The following is a 10,753-nucleotide window of genomic DNA, read 5'->3' as shown; positions in this document are numbered from 1 at the left end:
ATCCAGTTCACATCTTGCCAAACATTCCTCTAGCTTCTGCTAGAATGCTTGCACAGATAGATCACTCCTCCCTGCCTGACTTTAATTTAAGGGAGCAGAGAGGGCATGTTGGTATATTTTTTTTTATCAGATGAGTGGATATTCAACAGAATCACATGAACGCTTAGGCAATCACATGAAAGCCAAGAGGAAGTTTTGAAGTCAGATACCAGGGTTCAAAACTCAGCTCTACATTACTAGTTTTGTGATCTTGAGCACATTGGTTCACTTTTCCAGGCTCAGTTTCACCATCTGTAGAATGGCTTCATGATACTTGCTTCATATAATCGTGAGATTTACTATGAAGGATTGGTTCACGTGCTTATGCAGGAAAGAAAAAGGCCTTTCTTCCACATGCTTTGCTCTCTACAAGCTAGAGGCCAAGAAAGGCAGCAGTGTGGTTCCAGTGCAAAGCCGAAGAACCATGGGAATCAATGGTCTAAGTTCCAGTCAGAGTCCACAGGCCTAAAAACTAGGGGCACCAGATGTCCCAGAGCACAAGTGAATGTCCCAGCTCAATGGACAGCACATTTTCCTTTCTTCCCTTGGCCTCTTTTTTCTGTTCTAGCCCTGGGCTGATGCCCACCCACTTCTTTACTCAGTCTACTGTTTCAAATGCTAATCTCTTCTGGAAATACCCTCACAGACACAACCAGAAATAATATTTTACCAGCTTTCTGGGCATCCCTTAGCCCAGTCAGGTTAACACATAAAATTAACCATCACAGCCATCTCTCAGATTGACCAGTTATCCAGACTTTGCCGCACACAAATATCAATCCCCAGTATCAAAGTTCAGCCCAGATTGAAGAGGAGGAGAATTAGACCCCACAGCCTGATGGGAGGGGTGGCAAAGAATCTGTGGTCATCCTTAAAATCACAAGGAGCAAAAGGGGGGACGGTTCCAGCCTCCCTCCCAGGGATGACCAGGGGGCAGCCTGACTCTTGGAAGAGGTGACCTCAGCTTGTGGAAGAAAGGCCTTTTTCTCTCTCCTCATTTCTTTCTTCCCGTGTGACACCTGGGGAGGAGTGGAGGAAGTTGGGGAGGAAGATTTTGAGGTTTCTCCCAAGAGTGAGGGGGAGCCTAGAAGGTTTGGAGCTGACGAGTGATACATAATATTTGAGTCTGACCACGGTCACTCTGACTGCTGTGTGTTGGGTGGAGCTGACAGGGGGGGGAAGCTGTTGTTTGGGGACCGCGGGTGGCGGGTAAAGGTGGTTTGAACGGCTCTTGGGGCTGGGACAGGGGATGGGGCAGTGGACTCCAGAGCTGGGCAGCTGGCTGTGGGGCCCAGCTTCAGGGAGCAGGAAGAGGAGGTGGGAAGGGTTCAGAGGTGTGGAGCAGTCCACAGAGGGGAGCACCCACACTGGGGGAGACTGGAAAAAGTGGCAACTGATCCCCCCCCCACCTACAGCCACCACCTGGCTCTGGCTGTTTTGGGACTTCAGCCGCCCTGTCCCTACAAAGCAGGGTTAAGTGATCACAGGACAGGGTCCTTCTCCTACCCCAAACTCACTCCAGCCCCAGGGAGGTCCAGGGTCTGGTGAGGCTCCCTGAAGGGTGTCCCAGGCTGCAGTCCCAGGGACCCTCTGCTCTGGCTGAACCGTGCCTCAGGGTCTCGTCTCAGGCATGAAGTCCTCCCATTCCCTCCAGCTGTGGCTGGCACCAACATGGCCAGATGGTGACATCTAGAGGCAGACTCCTGTCTCACATTGCTTCTGGGCAGAATCCCCCAGCAAAGTGCCTGGACAGGCGGTGCCAGGCGCGAGCGCTCCCCATTGGTGTTCCTGTCATGTCCTCCTCCGGATTGAGTGACCAAACACCAGGCAGAGTTCAGAAAAGAGCTGGCTCCTCCGTCCCTTAGTGCCAAAGTCCAGTTTGGAGTCAGCAAAGCCGCTGGAGCCCCAAGTGAACCCAGGGATACTCTCTCTTCCCACAAGCCAAAGACCTGTGAGCTCCATGACATTCCCCATCCGCTACCCACCACGCCACACTATTTCAGAGGAAGGGTCATCCCAGCAGCTCAGCCCGCCTCTTATCACAGAGCCAGCCCCCACGCTCCAGGCCCACCCTGTGTCCTGAGCCCCACATGAGAATTCCTTGCCTCTTCTTAGTGATGCTTTGAAAATCACTTGTGCATTTTCGTCTATCCACACCCACCGGTTTTCTCCTCAGCCCCTTTCCTCACACGTTTTCACACCACCGCTCACGGTTTTGCTACTACTTCTCTGACCTCTCTTTGACTGATTCCTCTTCATCTGCTCCCCCCTCCCCCCAATCATCCCTCCCTCTGTCAATCCCCCCATCCTTCCTCGTTCATTCTACAATCAGCAGGACAGGGGGCCAGGCCTGATATTACAGCAGTGGAGTGGAGAGGAGAAAAACAAGAACCAACGCCCCAAAGCGCCTGGTTTCAGCCCTGCAGGGGAAGTGAAGGGGAGCGGAGGGGTGCGGTGCTGCGTCCACCGCACCTCCAAGCCGACGAGGAGAAAGCCACGCCCACCGCACCTCTACGCGGACCAGGCGTAGACCACGCCCACAGCCCCTTCTGCGCGCTTTGCCTGGCGGCGTTCGCTCTCCTCTCCCAGGAGACCACCGAAGGCGCCCCCCTTGCCCACCCAACCACATTTGGCTACCTCTCGCCTTAGCCCTCACTGCACTCTCATCTCTGCTTCCATAAAGACCCCAGAGTCTGTCCTCAGACCCACTGGACCAGACCCACCCCTGTTCTTCACTCCTCATGCTCCTTTCCCTGCTCCGTCTGGCCCATCCTCATGGCCATTGTGCCCAAGGTCACACCTCTCAGCCCCCCACTGGGAGGGGCCATCCCGGGAGCCTTGGACCCAGGGCGTAAGGTGTGTGCAGGGTGGACGGGACAGAGCAGCATTTGGTGGCAGACGTTCTTTCTGTTCATCTGCTGTAGGGAGGATAAGGTTGGGCCAGTGAGGTCTTTCCAGAATTCTGGAAAGGCAGGAAGAGTGAAGACTTGGGACAGAGCAGGTTTTGGAAAGTCCCTCCATAGACCACTTTTCCAGACGTGACAGAAAGGAATGTGTCAAGGGCTCATGGAACGAAGACACTCTGACCCCTAGAAGTCTGGTAGGGACTCACCCGTTCCAGAGGGAGCTGCTTGGAGCACTGGCCACCCCGGATTCAGAGGGCCACGAGCCTGGGAACCACTATAGGGGATTTAACAGCATCAAGTGAAATCAAAACAAAAACTCTAGATATGAAGGAAACGACATGAATTTATTTCTTCCCCTTGGAAGGAGTCCAAAGAGCTCAATCTTTAAAATTTAATTCTCCGTTTCCCTTGTATTTTTTCCCCTTGTATTTTTATCATGTTCCAAAATGACGGAATATTGGAACACATGTGTTAAGTATATCTAGCTTCTTTTCAGCACCACCTACTTCTCCATCCCATCTCCACCCACCCTGGGCTGAAACTGTGCAATGAAAGAGTTTTCATGCATTATGTTCCCTTTTTGAAGGGGCCATTATTGGGACAAGTGGATGGACTGTGGATTTGGTTCAAATCTCAGCCCTACCATAGTGTCGGGGGCAAGTTTTTCAGTTTTGTGATATTCAAGAGGGAAAGAGCTCCTCCTCTTATCTTCATCAGACCTCAGACATTCCCTTTTCCACCTTTCCCTCCAGCAAACCTGCTCCTCTTCAAGCCCAGGTGAACCACCCTAGCCCACACTGAAGTGTTAATGACTTAATAGTTGGATTGCTATCAAGAAGCGCCCTGTGGGGGTGGGGGGTGGGGGTGGGGGGGGCAGTCCTTAGGAGCTTTTTCTCTTCAGAGGCAGAAAGACAGAGCTCAGGGAGTGGGGATGGGAAGGAGGGGACTCTTCAACTCTGGAGGTAACTGCCTGGAAATTTCCCCTAACGCTGGCTCTGCATTGAACACAAGCTGGTTTTATGAACTCAGTTAAATAATACGAAACCCCAGCAGGACTTGGCACTGAGTGTGTGGACATCCTTACAACACAAGCCTTCACTTCCTTTTCCTTCATTTCAGGTCCCTACACACAGGGTTAACACCAAATGAGGACTTCCTGTGTGGTCAGCAGCCATCAAAAATTTGCAGAGAAAACTTCTTTGGGGGCATGGGGGAGGGGGGGCCTTGAACAGACTAAAATCTTCCCTGGCCAGATAAAGGTGGTGACTCAAAGACTGGACTAATCCAGTACCCTAAGGAATGAAGGAAATTACTATTCAAACCAAAAGACACCAAATTTCATTTAGCCTCTTTTATTGACAAGTTTCATTTAAATATCTCTAACAGTTAGAAAATCCATGTCCAATAAGAACATTGCTATACATCTTAAAATACAAATGTCAGTAAATATGAAAGAACAGGGTTAATCATTTTTCCAAGTCAATGCTTGATAAGAATTATTTTCCAGGAAGCATGTTACACAGCAGGTGTCCCAGGTATAAGGGACAGAGGCTCAGCCAGCTCAAGAGATGATGGCACAGCAGCACACGTTCCCGCTCAGTGATAAGCCAGGCAGTCGACATGATGACAGCAGCACCAGTCTTCATAGCCCAGCTCCAAAGCTACACCAGGGTTTTTTTCTGCCAGGGGAAGGAGTCATGTTGAGACAAATGCACCACTTTAAAATGAAACTACGATGGCTGCATTCCAGGATCCTCTGGTTTAATCTGGGAAGCAGAGTTCTCCCAAGAGCTGTCAAGTGAAGATAGGTTACCAGGAACTGAGAGATCAAAGAGTCAAGCCAGACTCGTTCTGAACACATTTTCTTGTTCCATACAATTCATTATTCTCTTCTTTAGTTGACTCAAGTTCAAGCTGTTTCTATTGCACTGACGTACACAAGGTGCAACTTAGTTGTGTCTAAACTGAACTTTTACCCAGTGTGTCTGATGCAAACGATCTTTTAGGCCAATCCGACTTCTGGGAAAACTGTTTATATATTAACATACCTCAAAGTTCACATTTTCATTTTAACAAATCAGCTTTTTAAAAAATAACAAATTAGCTTGACTGTTACAAATACTATGTAAGAAAAACTGAATCTAAGTAACTTGACTTAGCATTCTAATTTGAATCTAGAACTATACCATCTTCTCTATTTTGACCAATCCCCGGAATCAGCAGGGTTGTATTATTTATACATAAAACAATATCTATATTATGCCAATATTACCAAAGCCTCTTACCTAAACTATGACGCAATTTAAAGAACCAAAGCATAATGTATTCAAGTTACATCCAAAATATTAAATGGTCCATCTTATTTCTTAGTTCATTTTAGATGTCTCAAAATTGAAAGCTTCACATAAAAGAAATGATAAATGCTCTGGAAGACTGACAAGTACCACCAACTCCCTCTCAAATTCCAGTGTCCTCCAGCAATAGCCTATGTTGCCTCGGAAAGGCCAGTGACACCAGAAGTTGGGTCAGGGACATAGGCATGCTGGGGCTTAACCAGGAGGCTCTCCTTGGAGCATTCAGGGAAAGAGCTCAGAGAGCCTGAGAGAGTTCACTGTGGAAAAAGGCAGACAACAATTCAGCCTTTTTTCCACTTCAATATACCGACTAGAAAGCGGGCAATATATTAGGCAGAGAGAGAACACAGATATGCTTGGAGAAGCAGGCAGGAAGTCTGTGTCCTCTCAGCTGTCCCATGAGTTACTGCATCAGATGTATTTTGTGACCCACACTAGGCTCCCAAATGGGATTCAGACAGTCAGAAATATGGTAAATGCCCGGAGGTGGGCCAGGGTTGAGCTGGCATCAAGAACAAAGGATGACAGACAAGCAGTCTTCAGCTCCAGCAACAAACCTTCCTGCAAGCACAATAGCAGTGATTCATGTTTCATTTCTCAATTAGGATGTAGGAGATCAAAAGGAACACTTATGGTTTTGAAATAGAATGACCAAGCCTGAAGCACTGAGTAGAGATGAAGCCCCTGTCACCAAAAAGTTACACTGGAAAGCAGACAGAGGAATGTGTCCCAGCTAGAAGTCCCCAACACATGAATGAATGTCACTGGGACATGAAAAGTCAAACTCTCTTTTCTTTCAGTGGATGGCACAAGATGGAGACGAAGAGAGGGTTCAACCAACGTAGTGCGGGAAGACAGAATGGTCAGCTTTGTGGGATTATATGTGTGTTTCTGTTTAGGGACACACTTCCTGTTGTTTAAATGCCACCGCAATTCACGAGAACATGAAATTTGTTCCCCGAGAAAGGAGGCACGTGCCTTCATTTGAAATAAACACGAAGACTGTGCCGCCCACAGAAGTCATTACGGGTCACATTTTTATTTTTGCCCCAACTCCTATACTAAATATGGTCTGCTCCCCAAGGAGCAGCTGAGGCCGTTCAGCCCACAGTCTCCAGGCAAGTGTCCTGTCTGACCAATCTCACTCCTCCCACTTGCCTCCTGCCTTTCAGGAGGCGAACAGGCAGCCTTCAGTTAGTGACTTCTCAAATCCTTTGTGTTTTCACAGTCCAGACTCAGGTCTAGTCTTAAGTACAAAATCCATAGCACGTGCCAGTCCTGCCCACTGACTTGTCCCAACTATCATGGTACATAATCACATCTTCTCCTTCCCTACAACCCTCTGGAGAGGGAGCCTTCCTCCGGGACAGCACTGCTCAGTCAGCAGCTGCAGAGCGAGGCAGTCAGCAGAGCAGAGGTAGGAGGATTAGGTGGAATTCACAGAAGAATGTTTGAGAGGTATAATCAGAAAGGCTAAGTGCTCTCAATTAACCTGCCCAGAGGCTAAGCCCGGAGGGTATTTTATTAATGCAGGGAAGGCCAGGAATTAAGGCTTAGACAGAAGTTACCTCCTAGTATGGCTCAAGGTTCAAGGGGTGAGACACAGCAGAAGGGCTCGCCAGATGCACAAGTGAATTCAGCTGGTAGAGGCCTACCCACCCTCACCCCTCTTGGCTGAAAACCAAGACGAATCATTCCAAGCATGCTTACAAACAGGCCCGTTTGCAACTCTGAGGACTCGGTTTTAGGCCAACCTAAAACACAATGAGGGTGTAGCATCACATAATGTTTTCACAAGTAGAGTCACACAAAAAAGTTCGAATGTTGCATAGAAAAGTATTCTAAAATATGCTTTGTAAACCTAGGTCTTAGTAATTTAAAAATAAAAACTAAACAAAACCTTCCTTCATAGTCTAGCTGTCCACGACTGTGAACTGAGGAAAACTGCCAAGTGTGCTGATTTTGCGGCATAACCTCAGAAAATCCTGAAGTTCTTCACATTCTCAGAACGATGATTAAACTTACCCTCGGAAGGCTCAGGCTGACAGTTTAACAAGAGTGTCTTTATAAAAGGGCTTTGGCTATGGGCCCAAGCCCATATGCTCTCCATGCCCTGCCCTCTCTGCATAGAAAAGGTGACCAAAACACTCGGGGACATGAAATCACTGCTACTGTTTTTAAACCAAGGCTAGTTTTTTTTCGCTCCCGTTAGTCTATTTTTAAGCAAGCTACATCTGCCTGCCTTTTTAAGAGTAAGGTCTGAAGAGCCAGCTTAAGGATAAATGAAAAATGTCTTAGCAAAGCATTTAAGTTAACGTTGGCCAGACGGGAGCCTCTCAACCCCCCCTGTAATAGGCATCTATTGAGTCTGAGTTAAAATACACCACCGTGACAGTGATGTCATCCCTGTACATCCTCGCCAAGTCCTCTGGCAACGTCAGCATCGCTGTCAGCCGCTCAGGCTCCATCTCCCCGTACTCATTGGTCCCTATGGCGTGTCTGATCAGACGTGTGGCCGCGTTTTGGTCGGCTGCGTGGAGCCCCTGGGCTTTCCTCTGCAGCAGCAGGCTCTGCATGAGTCCCAGGTTGGCAGGTCTCTGGGCCAGGTCTGGCTTGTGCCGACCTGCTTCGGCCAGGTGCTCCACCACCAGCCTCACCACTTCCTCGTTGCCCAACACGTCCCACAGACCATCTGAGGCCAGCACGAGGAACTTATCCTGGGGTCTCAGCCGGTGGTAGGTGACCTCAGGCTTGGCAGTCAGGTAGGGGGGAGTATAGTAATGTGGGGGGGTAAACTGGTAAATATTAAGGGCCTCGGTGTCAAAGCCCCTCTCCAGGACACTGTGCTGCAGCTCTTTACTCCACTTCAGCTGGACATCCCCAAAGGCCCTGCAGGGCATGAGGACGCCCAGCAGCCTGTGGTCCATGATGACTGTCCTGTCCTCTGACTCAGGGTGCTCCCTCTTCAGCCGTGACAGCTCGGCCGGGTTCCAGGCATTATGGTCGCAGGTGAGGGGTAGACAAGACCACATGCCATTGTCCTCCTGGACCCCAAGGATGGCCCGACAGTCACCAGCGTTTGCCACATGCAAGTGAACTCCATCCACGTGGGCCATGCAAGCTGTTGCTCCAGAGAAGGCGACCTGGAGTGAAAGGTTCCTTGTCATCTCATCTTCCAAGGGGGCCTGGACTTCCAGCGAGATGTCAGAATCCAGTCTCTGGAAGGAATGAGTTAATGCTTCCTTAATGTTGAGTCCCATTTCCATGTGCAGGTCAAGCAGCTCCTGCCAGTAGACACGGAGGTGATCGAGGTGCACGGACGTGACATCCTTGTAGATACTGTCCCCTGGGCGCTTGAGCCAATGCAGGATGGGCAGCAGGGGCTTCATGCTTTCCACAGCTCCCTCCATCCGCTCCAGGGTCTGCTGGGACATCAGTGACACGGCCACATAGTAGAAGAGCCTCTCACTCACTGCTTGAGCACACGCATGGCCACCGTGTCCATCAAAGATGCCAAACATCAGACCATTGGTCTGCAGGCAGGTAGCGATACCTCGACGGTCTTCCACCGGGGAATTGGCAGCCAGCTGGTTGCTCTCAAACCGTAACACCGAATTTGGGACTCCACTGACGAGGTCAAGAATCTTGTGGGCTGACTCGCCGGCTCGCAGAACTTCATTTACCTGCTGAGGGCTGAGCTGCAACTGAAAGTCATCTTCCTCTGTTGATGTGTGTCTGGAGGCTTTCTGCAGAGCAAAGCCACTGCACGGGACACTGCTTTTTCTGGTGCCTGGTAGGTAGGAAAAGAGTCTCCACCTTGCTTCATTTCTTGAGGCCCACCTTGAATATAAACGTTTGCCCCCCTGTAATGTTGCAATGCCGCTCCTCGCAGAATTTTTTAAGATCCAGAAGGGCAAAGTACTTGGCATTATGAAACTATACCAGCAAATGTGTTCCTTCAGCAAAAGGGGCTTTCTTTAGACCTGAAAATTAAAGAGTCGAAGAAAGCTCAAATTAAATTTCTTAAAAACAATGACTTCTGGGGGTGTCTGGGTGGCTCAGTAGGTTGGGGCCTCTGCCTTTGGCTCAGGTCATGATCCCAGGATCCTGGAATCCAGTCCCACATCAGGCTCTCTGCTCAGCAGGGAGCCTGCTTCCCCCTCTCTCTGCCTGCCTCTCTGCCTACTTGTGATCTCTGTCAAATAAATAAATAAATAAATAAATAAATAAAATCTTTAAAAAAACAAACAAACAATGACTTCTGTGCTACCATCCTGAACAAATGCAGTTTAAGATAAACTTCAAAAGAGTTGACTAAATTCAAAATACATAAGTAAGTTGCCCTACCTCCCATTACAACACATAAGTAACATTCCAGAAAGTGGAGAAAACAGGGTTTTTATATGCTCTCCACTCTTAGAGAGCCACTGAAGGCTTCCCCACGGGCTCATTCATTCCTCACAACTGACGCAAGATACCTGCTTTTCCACTGTTCTATAAGCTTCATGAAATCAGGAACCCAGGTTCCCTTACTCACCAGTGGCTTTCCAGGGCCCAGCCCTACACAAAGAACACAACAGGCCCTCAACTACTGGTCGACATGGCATTGCCAAAGGCCCAAAAGCAAACCAGGTATGACACGAGCTCTCTAACATCAGAGACACTGCTTCACTTGACTAAGCTCCAGCTGTCTGACAGTGGGATGAGAACACCAGCCTCATGAGGTTTTTTTTGAGGATTTAATGAAATATGACTCTTCTGCTCCAAAAAGGTAGTTATTACTTTTATCATTAGGTGACTCCTCTAATCATTCTGCATACATTTTTATATAGTTGAAACCACAACTTACACTGTGGTTTTCTTTTTAAAAGTATTTTATTCACAATAAATTTCATGCATGTGCAATACCCCATTTTGGCATAAACAATCTCAATTTACTTAACTGTTCTCCACTGTTGTAGATTCAGAGGTCGTTTCCATTGGCTAACATTTATGGAACACCAAACGGCACTGTGTTGCACACCAACCTTTTCCCTACTTAGGTTTTAACCTACTTATTTCCCGAAGGCCAGAATCAGTAGGTCAAAGGGTGTAGATTTGTATTGCCAAACTGATTTCCAAAAGATTCACATGCCTCCCCAAGGACACGAAAGGAACAGTTTCCTAGCAGCTTCAACAGACTCTGATGGCATTTTTTCTTAGACCAAAAAAAAAAAAAAAAAAAAAAACCCCAAAAAACAAACAAACAAAAAAAACCACAAAGAAACAAACAAACCAAAAAAACCCCTGCTCTATTTTATTTTCTCAGATGACCTAAGAGGAGCGTTTCCCACGTGTTTTCGGATTTTGTTCCGAAGACCAGCCCTCCACAAGTTTGTCTGTTGAGGCACTGGGAGCTTACAGAACTAAGGATCGTCCTCCTCCCCTCAGCCCCCCCCCCCCCCCCCCCCCCCC

At 48.4% G+C, this 10,753-nt stretch overlaps 1 protein-coding gene across 1 annotated transcript in view; it reads right to left on the bottom strand.

The window, feature by feature from the left end:
* Positions 1–4,287: 4,287 nt before the first annotated feature.
* PDP2 (pyruvate dehydrogenase phosphatase catalytic subunit 2) overlaps positions 4,288–10,753 on the bottom strand; it is a 7,309-nt gene continuing 843 nt past the window's right edge. Inside the window, exon 2 of the mRNA XM_059382002.1 lies at positions 4,288–9,282. Within this exon, the coding sequence (XP_059237985.1) occupies positions 7,636–9,228 (1,593 nt within the window). The 5' untranslated portion in view covers positions 9,229–9,282 and the 3' untranslated portion in view covers positions 4,288–7,635. The remainder of the gene's footprint in view (positions 9,283–10,753) is intronic.

The sequence above is a fragment of the Mustela nigripes genome, chromosome 17 (genome assembly GCF_022355385.1).
Source record: "Mustela nigripes isolate SB6536 chromosome 17, MUSNIG.SB6536, whole genome shotgun sequence".
Lineage (NCBI taxonomy): Eukaryota > Metazoa > Chordata > Mammalia > Carnivora > Mustelidae > Mustela > Mustela nigripes.
This window is presented reverse-complemented; position numbering and strand designations above follow the sequence as displayed.